Source organism: Nansenia antarctica, assembly GCF_963989245.1.
Source record: "Nansenia antarctica genome assembly, chromosome: 16".
Taxonomy (NCBI): Eukaryota; Metazoa; Chordata; class Actinopteri; order Argentiniformes; family Microstomatidae; genus Nansenia; species Nansenia antarctica.
This window is the reverse complement of record NC_137686.1, coordinates 23410330-23424299: the sequence shown is the minus strand read 5'-3', so window position 1 is coordinate 23424299 and position 13970 is coordinate 23410330. Positions and strand designations below refer to the sequence as shown.

The window sequence follows — 13970 nt, the reverse complement described above, 5'->3', positions numbered from 1 at the left end:
TGTTTGTTTTATTCAATTCGATTGTTATGCTTTTAGAACGCTTTTAGAACACTATTTGTAACACCTAACACATGTGTTTGATTGTCTTGACGTGGTCACCCCGTCTGGCATCGAACTGGTGCAGGTCAGTCTGCCTCAACCCATGTATTGTTATCTGATCTGCTAACACTGTAGTTGAGGACATGGTCGTGGTTGGAAGCGGAGGCCTAAAACAATGCCTTTACATAGACTGCTCCCCGTGGGGAGTCTCCCTCTCGCTCTCTGTTTGGTTTGGAGAATATATCGGTGTGGTTTTCTGTCCTGAAAAGAGACAATCTTTTATAGCTCATGGTGGCTAAGCCTCTTTGTGATTAAGAAAGAGTTGTTTTTTTCGTTCGGTGCGTAGACGTTTTGTTTTGCGGCATTAGATGTTTCTCCGTGGTGGAGGACACGCCCTGGTTTATACGGTTGTTTATTGTTTTCCGAGATGGGGAGGGTTGTGGTGGCATTGAAGGCTTTGTAGCTCTGCCATTTTATGAACTTTCATGTCGTTTCCCAAGCGTTCTGATATAGATTTGTATCACTCACGGTCACGTCAAATATCTTTTCAACAGTGCCTGCGGCCCGCTTCTCCACCCTTTTCTTGAAGTAGGCACGAGTGCACTCCCTTACATGGGCTTCAATGGCAGTGGAGTGATGTAGGAGGCCTGTTTAGACCAGCCCTATGCTTTTAAATCCAAGTGGACAAGTGCACAAGTGCATGCTTTCGAAGAAGGGCGGACAAATGGGATCTGATACGGCCTGGAGTCACCTCCTTGTGGTTCCCTCTGAAACGAGACCGTCATCGTTGGTTCCTAGCAGTAGTAGTTCCTAAGCAGTTGGCACAGTTCTGTCCTGTCATGAGCGTGTGTCGTTGGTGAGTGAAGAGAGTGACAATGTCAGAGGTCAGGTTACACACACACACACACACACGCAGTCAAACTGTCTCTTCATCGACGTGACTCTCATGTCCGTCTTTGTCTCTGTCTGACCCCCTGACTGGTCTGTTGCCATAGCGACCTATGCCCGGGGGGGTGCCAGAGGGACAGCGCCCAGGGCTGAGCTATGCCCCCACTGTGCCCCATTACCCAGGGTTCGGCGGTAGCGGCGTTGCTATGGTTACGCCGGGGTCTGGGAGCGGAGCACAATAACTTCTCTTCCCCCGAGTGAAAGTGGCTCTGTTTAAATAAAGGGGAGAGAGATCTCGTCTGTCTAGCCACCCGACACACACACACACACACACACACACACACACAGACACACATGTGCACACATGCACACACACACACACACACACACACACACATACACACACACACACACACACACACACACACACGCACACACACACACACACACACACACATTCCCAAGAAGTTACCCATAGGAGCATCACTGAGCTGTATGGAAACGTGCTCTGGGGCCACTTGTCAGAGACTCCAGGGAATGATTGATGAAATAAAAGCTTTTAGTTAATTACGTTTAGTGGGGGACTTTTCATTGATCTGTCTGAATGAGCTGATTTGTTGACCCAGTCCGTTTAGTGCTGACAGGAGTAATCTACTCCGTCCCGCAGATCGATGGGTGCTGTCAAGCCATGCGGAGAGAGAGATTCATTTAATTCTCCGCCACTGATTACTTTGTTAGTGGGACGCACTTAATTGCACTGCACCTGGGAGCAGTCCGTATGATTATATTTTCACACCGGGCGCTGAAAAGACCCTCGCTTGCTAACCGCTTAAATGTGTTAAATGTCTCCTGTTTTAACCTGATGTAGAGGGATTTAATGGTGTTCTTGTCCAGGCTGTATAATGTCTAGCATACTGCACAATGTTTCTTGGATGTCAGCAAAATTGGAAAGCCCACACTGTGCTGTAGCGGTGTGTATCTGGTCGTAGTTATTGTCCTTTGCCCTCATTTATCCTCTCTTACATGTTCCTAGATGCTCGGGGTTGCTCTGACATGATTGGTCATCACGGTCCCCTGTCTTCAGACGAGGGGCTGCCAGACGCCTCCCCCAACTGCCACAGGTCCTTCGGCTCCTCTCGCTCCGTCTCCATCAGTGGGACCCTCCAACGGACAGACAGGTACAGCCAATCACATCGTTGTATTTGCCGCTGCTCGTGTTCATGCGAAAAATATCCTTTCTTAGACTTAGATGTTATAAAAGAAGAAGAAAAATCCCTGTTCATTTTTGTCATTATAGACTTGTCGTTTTCATTGGCAAAATTCCTATGCCTTCAGATTACGGTAGCTGTACAGTGAAATCACATATGGTATGTTGGGACGATACTTATGTTACGATGTTCTTGATTTTGTCCCTAGCCCATCCATGATAGGCCAGTCCTGGCCAGAGGGGACGCTCCTGAGTCGCCACTCCTCCCTCAGCAACTACCCCACCCCTAGGCAGCCACCTCCCCACACAATGTCCCTGGACTATGGGCATCACTCCCCACCCAACTCCCACCCCCACCCCCACCCGGCCCCCAACGCCCACAGCTCCCCCCGAGGTAGCCAGCGCAGCCGCATGGGCCGCTACGCTCTCACCCACAGCCCCGCGCGGAGCTTCGACGAGCAGGACGACTCCGGCCTGGGCTACGGCGGCGGGGGCGGCGGCGGTGGCGGGCCCGACTGCCCAGCCTCGGTCTCCTCTCTCCTGGGGAACGGAGGAGGGTCAGAGAGGGGCCTCCTCCTGACCTCCATGGACCAGGGTCAGGGTCGGACCCAACAGCTGCAGCAGCTCCAGCAGCTCCAGTACACCCAGGCTCAGCCTCCGCTGCTACCCGAGAAGAGGAGGGCGTCGGACGGGGAGCACTCCCTGGGCACGGCCTCTCCGGCCCTCAGCGGGTTCTCCAGCCCCCACAGCGGGAGCTCGCTCAGTATCCCCTTTCCCAATGTTCTGCCGGACCTCTCGGCGCAGATGCCCGGTACCGCCTCCACCCTGCCAGGTAATCCCGTAGCGCTCGATCACAGTTTGCGTTCCGAGGTCCACACTAGCGTCGCACCTCCGATTCGTTGCCAATTGCATCGCTCCTGTCGATGGTGGTCTGCTAGTGTCGACAATGGAAGATAGCCACTGTTCCATTTGAATACGCTACTCATTTAGGACTATAGAGAATGGCTGGTGTTGGTGCTGTGTGCTATTCGCTAACAGGTTTTGTTCTTTTGTGATATTTCCAGATGTGCTGGCGGTCAAGCAGTTGACCGTGAAATTTGTGCAAGACACGTCGAAATTTTGGTACAAGCCAGATATCTCAAGGGATCAAGGTACAGTAAACACCAATTTCATACATTCCAACTGAGAATGTAGTGGAGAACTGCCCTTAGGGCCCAAAAATATCTGGACGATGTTACCCACATTAAACTCTCGTCTACGTCCTTCTTCCCCACGCAGCTATTTCGGTCCTGAAGGACACGGAGCCCGGCAGCTTCATTGTCCGGGACAGCCACTCCTTCAGAGGAGCCTACGGATTGGCCATGAAGGTGGCCACACCCCCTCCCTCTGTCCTGCAGCAGAGCAAGAAAGGTACCGTCGGGATTTTAGCTGGAAAGAGACGTGGAGAGCGGAGCTTGATGAGTTCATCTAGTTCATCTCTTTCAAGTGTGACATATTCCAGAACCCTGCTCCATCGCAGTAGACAAGGGTGACGTTTTCCCTACTAAATGCAGATCCAGGGTCAGTTTAGGTGCTGTATTCCCTGGAACCGATTAACATAAGAATTTGGGGGGGAGATGAAGCAGATCCTAGGCCAGCGCCTATGGGCAAATTCATCACTCAGCTTCAATAACAGGGACACAACACAGACTGGTCATATACTGGAAAAATCAAGACAATCGGCCATAAAAGTCATCTACTGTTACATTCCTCTGAACTCACCTCCATGAATGCAACATGATCGTCCTGTCGCTGTTCCCTGTGTGAGTGGCCCTCGCTTTGGGTCTCTCTCCTGGGCAGTGTTGTGATGAAGCCTAGTATGCCTCAATTGCCAGGCAGGCTTAGATCTTCGACTAATGTTTCAGACCTAAACAATGGACCTGCCGGCTTAGTAAACCCACTCTGATGTCAGGCTCCTCTTCAGGGATGTTTTTTTTTGTCCCACAGAACCTGACATCGATGATTCTATCCAACATATTGAAATACATCGGGTTTATGTATTGTTTTTATTGTTCACGTACTAAGTATGACACACTGGGCAGATATTTCTTGTGTGAAGGGTTATTGACGCCCTGAATGCTCATAGCCAATTATCATCAAGTTCTAAAGTCTGGGAAAGAAAACAAGTAATCTATGACATTATTTAAACTAATGCACACCAGACCTGAGTTCTGTAATTCAAAATCATGTCAAAAACATATCTGTGCTTGATTAGGTTTTCATGGCAAAATGGAATCAATGGAATATACGCAAAAGTGTAAACCCCACCCAACTGGCACTCCAGACAGGTTCAAGGAAACGCTCACATGTTTTTAAAAAACATATTTCAAATACATACTAGGTCTGATGCACACACTCCACTCTCGAATCCAAGAGACAACTGACAACTATAATAGCTCCCCGACTTTGCTCAATCACAATCAACAAGTTGGAACGACTCCGTTCATGTAAACGCTCACAAGAAAGAACATGGTGCTGATGATGGGATGATGATGGACCACTGGTGTCCTCATGACCAGCTCTAGAGAGTCCCATAGACGCCCACTGAGACATAACCTCTCACCCACTCTCCTCCTCCCCCACATACACACCTGTGCTATTGTTCTCCCCCCCAGCCTCCCAGTAGGATGGGGCCGCTGTGGCGCTTATGATATCATGACACAGGCCCTCTCCGCACCTCTCGCTAGGGCATTGTGGCACCTCAGGAGTGTGAAACCCAATCCAAACATGAGGAAAATACCTTTTCTTCTCATTACCTTTTGTGTCAGGGACATTCCACGAATACATGTTCCTCATTCATGGCCCTTTGGAGGGAATGTTGTTGATTTGTAACACTGCTAGAACTTGTTTCTTTTGTTGCTCATAGTGGGGGGGGGGGGTGGGGGGGGCATAGGAGTTGGTGATAGTTAGATGGAGATATTTCAGGATGTTTCATATTTCAAGTTGTTCTGTAGCTCGGCTTTAGATGTGGCAAAAACAGGCCAATCATATTGACAATCTCTGTTGTGTTTATCTTAAATAACACCAGGGGGGTATACCTTCAACGTCGCTAAAGGAAAATCCAAGGCTGGACGTTTTTTTATAAATCTCACAGGATTTATCAAAATAAGCCTGGATTGTCCTTTAGCGATGTTGATGGAATACCCCCCAGGGGTGCGTGTCCCAATAGCTTTCCCTCTAAGTGAGGAAGGAGTATGTGAGGAATGGAGGGGAGACTATTACAAGTGTCAGAGTAAAGAAGAACGGCCACCTCGCCTTGTGATTGATCAGAGTATCCTGACCTCTTGTTGTGTAAAGTGAGATGGCATGTTTCTTATTACCTCCCCTCCCCTCTCTCTCTCTCTCTCTCTCTCTCTCTCTCTCTCTCTCTCTCTCTCTCTCTCTCTCTCTCTCATAGGAGGAGATCTGTCCAATGAACTGGTTCGACACTTCCTCATTGAGTGCACTCAGAAGGGAGTGAGGTTGAAGGGCTGTCCCAATGAGCCCTACTTTGGTGAGTTTGCTACGAAGTATAGTACACTTCATACGCAGTTGGGGACAGTGGTAAAGTAGGGACGCCTACTGGTTATTCTCGGTACTAACATGAACAACTGAGTGGCGCAGAGCGCCCTCTGCTAGTTGCTGTAGGGTACTGCATTTGTTTCCTTCTGTAGTGGTCAGTGTTGAACCAGGATGTGTTGTAAATTGGTTTTGTTTTTCATCAAACAGGAAGTCTAACGGCGTTGGTGTGCCAGCACTCCATCACTCCCCTGGCACTGCCCTGCAAACTCATCATACCTGACAGAGGTGAGAGGTCACACCCCATCAGGAGGGCAAAACATTTTTGGAATGTTCAGAAAGTGAAAATAACGCTCATCCGTTTGCTGAGGTGCTGGAACTGAAGAGTATCAGTATCAGAGTGCAAAATAACAGCATCCGCACACTCAAACACTGCAAAAAAAAAAAAATGTTCAGATAGGAATATACTTCATAGAACAGAGACTGTGGGCCCTATTATGCACTTCATCAATAAGACGAGGCGGTAGATCTAAACTTAAGACGTGGAGGCGTGGTCAAGGCCACTTTGCTATTATGCGTGCGGTAGTGGGCGCCTAAAACCCGGCGCTAAGCAAAGAAATTAGTCATGGGTGTGTTTTGGGCGTCTTCTCAATCAACCCAATCAGCGTGCCAGGTGCCATTCCCTTTAAGAACCGGCTGCGTTGAGTCATTAGCGCTATGCTATTATGGAAGTCCTAAGAAGGAGGTCAGCGCGCTTCTCTGCCTCTCCCTTCTGAAATAAAGCATTTATACTGTGACCGTAATTGACGTCTTGCCGTGGAGCCACGTGCGTGTTCATGTGTGCCCACATGCATGCGCAAACCGCGGAGGCGCGCTCGTGTTTCAAAACGTGCATGAAGTCTAAACTTAAGAACTTTTCAAACCACTTCTTAGCGCGAGGAGCAAAGTCAGATCGCATAATAGCAGGGGCGCCTAGTGCACTTCATTAACATATGAACACTCCCACAATGAGTAATATATGCACGGGAGTATTACGTCTTATGTGTGGGCGCCTATCGACACCGGCATAATAGCAGTAGCGCGTATGAAGCGCATAATAAGGGTGGCGGTAGGTCTTAACCTGGCGGTGCGTCTTAATTAACACTTAAGACGGCAAGTTAAGAAGTGCATAATAGGGCCCCATGTGTCTTTGACATCTAAGTAGGTAAGAAGTCAGCTCTATCCTCAACATTGCTATCAACAGCGTTGCATCCTCTTTAATGATATCCGGCCCTTGCATATTGTATCAAACGATAGACATTATGATCAATATACATACATTTATGACAAAACATGATTGCATCCTCATAAAACATCCTAATTGTGTCCTCTTGTAAAGCAAGCTATAAGACGATGCACCCCCCCCCCCTCTCTCCCTCTGTTCAGATTAATGATGCAGGGGATAATTGCACTAGACTATAAATCGATGCATAATTATATTTATAAGCTTGCGCATGCTGCTCCTGTCAAGTGGGATGAATGACTTATACGTGGTAGGCATACATACATACATACATACATACATACATACATACATACATACATACATACATATGCCACTAATGGAAGAGGGGAGGGGTAAAAGAGGAGGCAAGAGAAAAGGAGAACTCAAGAAACCCCTTTTCACTTCAAGCCAGGGCTCTCAAGTCTCACGCATTGGGCGTGAGACACCCGCGGCGTGTGAGCGTGTGAACGGGTTGAAATGCGTGTGTGAGACTTGAGAGCCCTGCTTCAAGCATTTGGCTCATCAACGGTTCTTTGTTTTCATTTGTAGATCCTCTGGAAGACGTGGTGGATAATCCGTCACAGTCTGTTACCAACTCTGCTGCTGAGCTCCTCAAACAAGGAGCAGGTATGGCTGAGACACATATCATACCTATCATCATCATCATCATACATACATCATATATAAGTCATAATATTATTAATATACAAGTCAGTACTTTATTATGAATAAAGTCACAGATGAGGGGTTGCCTTACAACATCCCTCAGCTGTGACTTTGTTTATGATAAAGTTCGACCATAAAACGGTCAAAGGCACATAAAATGTGGCATGTATAAAATATGTGACAGCAGCTGGTGAAAAGCGGGAACAAGTCGGCAGCCGACCAAATGTTCCGATGTTTATTCGGAAAAATTTGAATAAATGTCAACATTGTTGAAAATCAATGACACACTCGTTTCAACAATGTTGGAATTTATTTACATTTTTCGGAATAAAAGTCTGAACATTTCGATTGCCGACCTGTTCCCGCTTTCACCAGCTGCTGTTAGATATAATCGACAGACACCACGGCCCTGTCCAGAAACAACCCATAGCCCACTCCTCCCCAGACACGTGTGTAGATCTGATAGGCTAAGCAAGATGGTATTCACGCCATCTTGCCCTTTGATAGGCTAGATAAGACTTCTCAGAATCAGGTCTTCACAACGGTCAAGAGTATAGTGGGGATTATAGTGGAGACTAGAGGACATCCTCAAAGTCTGAAGGGCAACACTTGAGTTTGCATGTCTCAGACATGGCAACCTCATTACAGGCGCGTGATTCCCAAAACACCTCCGCTACACTTACTTGTGTACTGGGCAACAACAACAACAACAACAACAACAACAGTTCCTTAGAGTGTTCTCCTGTGGCCTTTGCAGCGTGTAACGTGTGGTTCCTGGGGTCCGTGGAGATGGAGTCTCTGACGGGGTACCAGGCGGTCCAGAAGGCCACCAGTGTGACCTTGAGTTCAGACCCTCTACCGACCTCCACCGTGGTCCACTTCAAAGTCTCCTCCCAGGGCATCACCCTCACCGACAACCAGAGGAAGTGAGTGGGGAAGCACAAACACATGCATATGTTACGGTACATGTGGGAAGACGGTACATGTGGAAAAACTAGGGTTAGGGTTAGGTGCTAGGGTGCTAGGGTTAAGGTTAGGGTTAGGGTTAGGGTTAGGGTTAGGGATAGGATTAGGGTTAGGGTTAGACATGCCAGCATGTACCAAGTCGACGTAGCACCTAACCCTAACTCTAGTTTTCCCACATGTACCGTATTCCCACATGTACCGTAACACATACACACACGCACGCGCACATGCACGCACACACACTTTTTTATAACTATTATTAATGAGGCAAAGGGTAACACCAAGCTGATCTGGGAACAGATTAAGAATGTAATGGGGATCAACCACAGGCCTAGGAACCAGTTAGAGTTGAAACTGAATGGTTAGCTAATGCAAGATCCAACACAAATAGCTGTAGCCTTTAATGAATATTTAATCAGTTCTGTGGCTGAAATCGCACAGAATTTCCCTTTAACAACTGCAAATATTCTTTAAGTGGATGAAAGCAAGCATCCCTTCAGCATTCAACCCATCTCTGGACTTAAAACTCAATCAATTATTAATTCTCTTAAACTCTCAACGGCAAAGGATGGATGATATGGTATGGATTCTACAATACTTAAATCTCTGAAAGAACACCGAGTCTACCCTAGACTGTAAACTGTAAACTTCTGAGCTGGGAAGATATTATCAAATACAAAAACATCTGCCTGGTCTACAAAATCCTGCATAACACCGCTCCTTTTCCTCTTAAGTCATTCACCCAACGTAACAATAGCAGTCAGATCACCAGAAGCACCACACAAGGTGACTTTCTAGTCCCATTTAGGAAAAGCACATTTATCATCATCAACTATCATTTTCTGGTAAAGCAATACAAAACTGGAATTCACTACTCATCCATATCAAAAAATAATAATAATTATATATATATATATATATATATATATACATACTACACCTTTACAACACACCTTAAAACATGGCTGTCTGATAACTATAACTGCACACATCAATCTTTGTCAGATGTGACCTGTGTGTTAATGTGACATGATCATCGATGCTGCCCCTCCATCTCTGCTACCCGCCACGTCTTGTATGTGCTTTTAATGTGGTTGCTGTGACCATTTTCTTTTCCCTTGTCGCCTTTATATTGTTTTTATTGCATGAACCGCATTGATTGCTGCCATCATCATTGTGTGCGATATGTTTGTATGTCTTTCTTCATTTTGCTTATGCTTGCTCTAATTGTAAATATAATGCGATTCTTTTTCTTTTAACTAATGTATGTTAGGTTGCATATTAACAGTCCCTTGTCGGGGACTACAGCTGGAAATTAGCCATGTAGGCTAAAGCTGTTCCATTTACTGCTTTATTGCTGTTAATTAATGGGGACTGTCCACGAAAACTATAAACTAATAAACTAAAATAAACATGCACACTCACCCTTCAATGCACACACACCTGCACACGTAGTTTCATTCATGCACCGGATTTGAACATCTTTGTATGGTTATCCTCCCTATAAAGTTATTTTTCTCATCGTTTCTTCCTGTTTTCCTCCTCCCTTCCCTCCTTCCTCCCAGGCTTTTCTTCAGGAGGCATTATGCTGTCAACACTGTCATATTCTGTGCTTTGGACCCACAAGATCGCAAGTGAGTAACGACTTCCTGAATCAACATGTTCTGAATAAAGGGCGTGCCGATCACCGTCCCGTCGGTTTGGGTGGTCGTGTTTTTTCAAGCGTATTTTTCGAATGACGATAAACACATGATAAACTCTACATGTGTTTCTGCTCTTTCTCCTATTCGTTCATAGGTGGACGAAGAACGGTTGCACTTCAGCAAAGTAAGTCGTGGCGCATATGCAAATGAAAAAGCCTTACAGATGACAGCTTATCATACTTCATACTCTTATGGTAGAAAAATGTGCTTTAGTGAAGTAAATGCATAGATAGTAAATGCATAGACTTCAGCAAAGTAAGTCATGGCGCATATGCAAATGAGAAAGCCTTACAGGTGACAGCTTATCATACTCCATACTCTTATGGTAGAGAGATTTGCTTTAGTGAAGTAAATGCATAGATATTGAGTGTAGAACTGTTCTATCCTCTATGGGTAAAGGCATCGGAACCAGGGAGAGAGAGAGGAAAGCTATAGATCAAGTTAGTTGATAGTTCTTTAGATGGTAATTTTAGATCCAAGATCTACTTTCTAATATCTACTGTTCACACTCGAACAGCATTTTGGGAAACATAGCCAGCGCATCACCTATTTTTAGTGGTTTCAGATTCAGATTCAGATTCAGACAACTTTATTGATCCCACTGGGGGCGATTCATTTGTAGCTTACTCCTCATTCAGACACAAACAACATACAACATGCTAGTGTGGATATTAAAACATAACCCCAAAACATGCTTGATCCATGCAGTGAAAGTAAGTACGCTAACTCTCCCTCTGCCATGCTCCTCTCCAGGATCTTCGGTTTCGTGGCAAGAAAGACGGGCAGCGCCATGGACAACGTGTGTCACCTGTTTGCCGAGCACGACCCCGAGCAGCCCGCCAGTGCCATCGTCAACTTTGTCTCCAAGGTGATGATCGGTTCCCAAAAGACCAAGTAGCAATGTTGAGGCAACGTTGAGGCAAGGTTATACCGGACCAACATCATGCAAGAGTCAATGGGATCTTTCATGAAGATGAGCCGTGAACTTTTGACCTTTGGACTTCTGTCAACAGACTCTCTTCTTGATGACGATGAACATTTGGGATGGTTTCCCAAGGAAGAGAAGAGAATATAAAACAGGTTTATTATAAGATGTGTATTTTCTTTCCATTTATTGTCCTAGAACTAATACAGAGGTTTGTATTTCTGTCTCGAAAGGGTTTACAGTTTTATGTATCCCATCTTTTTATACCCTATGGTTCTCGGGTTTAAAAAATGTGTTAATCATACTCTCACCATGTATGGTAGGTAGACCTACATCTCACCATGGCTGGAAGACCTGTGTTAAATACATAATGCATGTTCAATACTTGAGCTGCACTTGATGTCATTTTTTCCCCGGTACAATGGAACCGATGGAATAGTACCAAAAGTGCAAACTCTGAATCAAGTCCACCTCAGATGATGTCATATCTATTGGACCTAGGTCTTATGGTTAGTCTCTTTAACTGGTCATTTGTCTTACGATATGTAACACTATGTAATGTGTCTAATATTTAACCAAACAGAAAGAAACTATACAGAGCATTACTCAAGCTAGCTATTATGTAACAATGGGTAATGTGAAATCCTTATGGCTGCTGCCTTACAGGATCATTTCTCTCTACTTTATCTATGCAATGTCAAATTTCTATTTTTATAAATGCATCACATCACTAAGTGATATTTGACTTCTATTTACCTTAAAGAGATGCTACAGGATTTATTGTATATTTTAAGCCACTAGTTCTAAAATGACTCGCAAGCCAAAACAGGTCCCTGTTTTACCTGATTGGACAGAGGGGCACACCTCCCCACTCCCATGAGCAATGACCTTTATTTTGCAAAAGTTGTTTGGCCTTAAACTGAGGTCTGTCATCTAATGAGATAAGAAATCGATTAACATTATATCATGCACCATACAGACAACGCTTAAAGAGGCACTCTGGGATTGGTACATCAATTGTTTTACTTTTAAATTGTAACTATTGATTCTTGAAGAATATAAGTTAGACATGCCTCATGAGTTTCGTTCAACTGTCTTACCTCATCCGAATGCAGAATATAAGCTTGTTTTATTCCATTGTTTGTAAACAATGTAATTGAAAACAGACACTGTATAGCTTCAACACATGGTTCAACTATAATTTTAATGGATGTTCGGTCCTTGCATAGCTCGGTCTATGAATTTGAAAGTGGTAAAAACTATTTCCAGCTGTTTATTTTCTTTAATCCCAGATTGTCCCTTTAAGCCAACATGTTGTCTAAAGAATTAGTGAAATTCATGTAACTCATCTCCTTAAACGGTGGTATTTTGTCCCAATTCATCCTGTTGAATTGTGTTCTTACTCAACTAAGGAAATGTGCTGTGACATACAGTAACCACTATCAAAACAACAACAACAACAACAACAACAACAACAACAACAAGAGTGCATCCAAAATGCAAGCTGAAAGCTGTGTGTTAAAATAAACGAATCAAACAACAGAACAAATATTTTATATGTATTCCCTAATATATTGTATGATTAGTCAACATGATTTGTTTGAAAATACATTAGTACTTTGTCTAGAAGAATCTTAAAAGAAACAATTTGACATTCCTCTAGCTGTTGTCAAATAAGTGTTTTGCGTTGTCATTTTGATGGCATTTTATTGCCAATAACTATATATTGCAATGTCTCAGTGTTAAAAATATATTTAGAGGACATCTGTATATGTTTCATTTGAAATGTAGAAAAAAAAGTATATATGTGTATGTATGTGTGTTGAAACAACAAGTAGTTGTTTGAATTCACTGTTTATATTGTGCTATTATAAGTTCCGATATGTCCAAAGTTATCTGTTAATGATGTACAATATTCGTGCTTTGGAACAAGAATGGAATAAGTAATATTCCCTCAGTCGACATCTTGCCAAGGGACAATGTTTTTGAGATTATTATTATTGAAGTGTTCATTCTATTCTGCTTTTTCATGGTCACTTTCTTCTCTTTTAATCTCAAATAAATATGTAACCCGGGGAGGAACTTATACAAAATAATGTTGCTGATATACGTTTGTTGTATGTACATTTTTGTTGTAATATTTGCTCATGATACAGTAGTCATATATCATGTAGTGTCTGTACCTCATAATACATTTACTATCTCACATTTGGAAGAATAATTATATTTTATGTTATGTTTCATATTGATCTGCAAGTGACATGAACGGTTCATTTGTATATGAGAATGGCATTTTCAATGTTTGATGTAAATAAACAAAAGGGAAAAGTGATGTCATTGGTCCATTTCTTTCTTCAGTAGCTCAATTTCTCTCATCTAAATCATTATTCTATTTGTTGGAGCCAAAAATGCTTTATATTATTATGTATTATTATTTATGAAAAGCCACTTGAATGGTATTTTGAAAGTGGTACTTTGGCCCATAAAGACTTTTATTTTGAAAATGGGTGTCGTCCAATCTAAGGACATAATTGATATAAGGAAGTGATCTCTCCTTGCTTGGGCTTGATGAGTCTTGACAAGTGAGGGTGCGACACAGTTTTTCAACCATCACGATAAACCACCACATTAGAAAAGATTGATTGTTTTGTTTGATACAAGTTTTGTTTGATACAAGTTATTTTGTTTGACAACTTTGTTTGATAACTTTGCTTTTGAATTCCGATCGGGGATAGGCCCCACCCAGAAGTGACACACATACAAACAAACATTTAC

The 13970-nt window shown here is 43.9% G+C and overlaps 1 protein-coding gene across 1 annotated transcript in view; it reads left to right on the top strand.

Annotated features, from left to right (window-relative positions):
- The window catches only part of LOC308171552 (tensin-3-like), a 50272-nt gene extending 36762 nt beyond the window's left edge, over window positions 1-13510 (top strand). Inside the window, exons 17-27 of the mRNA XM_080546418.1 lie at window positions 1961-2105; window positions 2344-2966; window positions 3199-3285; window positions 3413-3544; window positions 5571-5666; window positions 5882-5959; window positions 7485-7562; window positions 8359-8527; window positions 10133-10201; window positions 10365-10394; window positions 11024-13510. Of these exons, the coding sequence (XP_080402544.1) occupies window positions 1961-2105; window positions 2344-2966; window positions 3199-3285; window positions 3413-3544; window positions 5571-5666; window positions 5882-5959; window positions 7485-7562; window positions 8359-8527; window positions 10133-10201; window positions 10365-10394; window positions 11024-11168 (1652 nt within the window). The 3' untranslated portion in view covers window positions 11169-13510. The remainder of the gene's footprint in view (window positions 1-1960; window positions 2106-2343; window positions 2967-3198; window positions 3286-3412; window positions 3545-5570; window positions 5667-5881; window positions 5960-7484; window positions 7563-8358; window positions 8528-10132; window positions 10202-10364; window positions 10395-11023) is intronic.
- The last annotated feature ends 460 nt before the right edge of the window (window positions 13511-13970 follow it).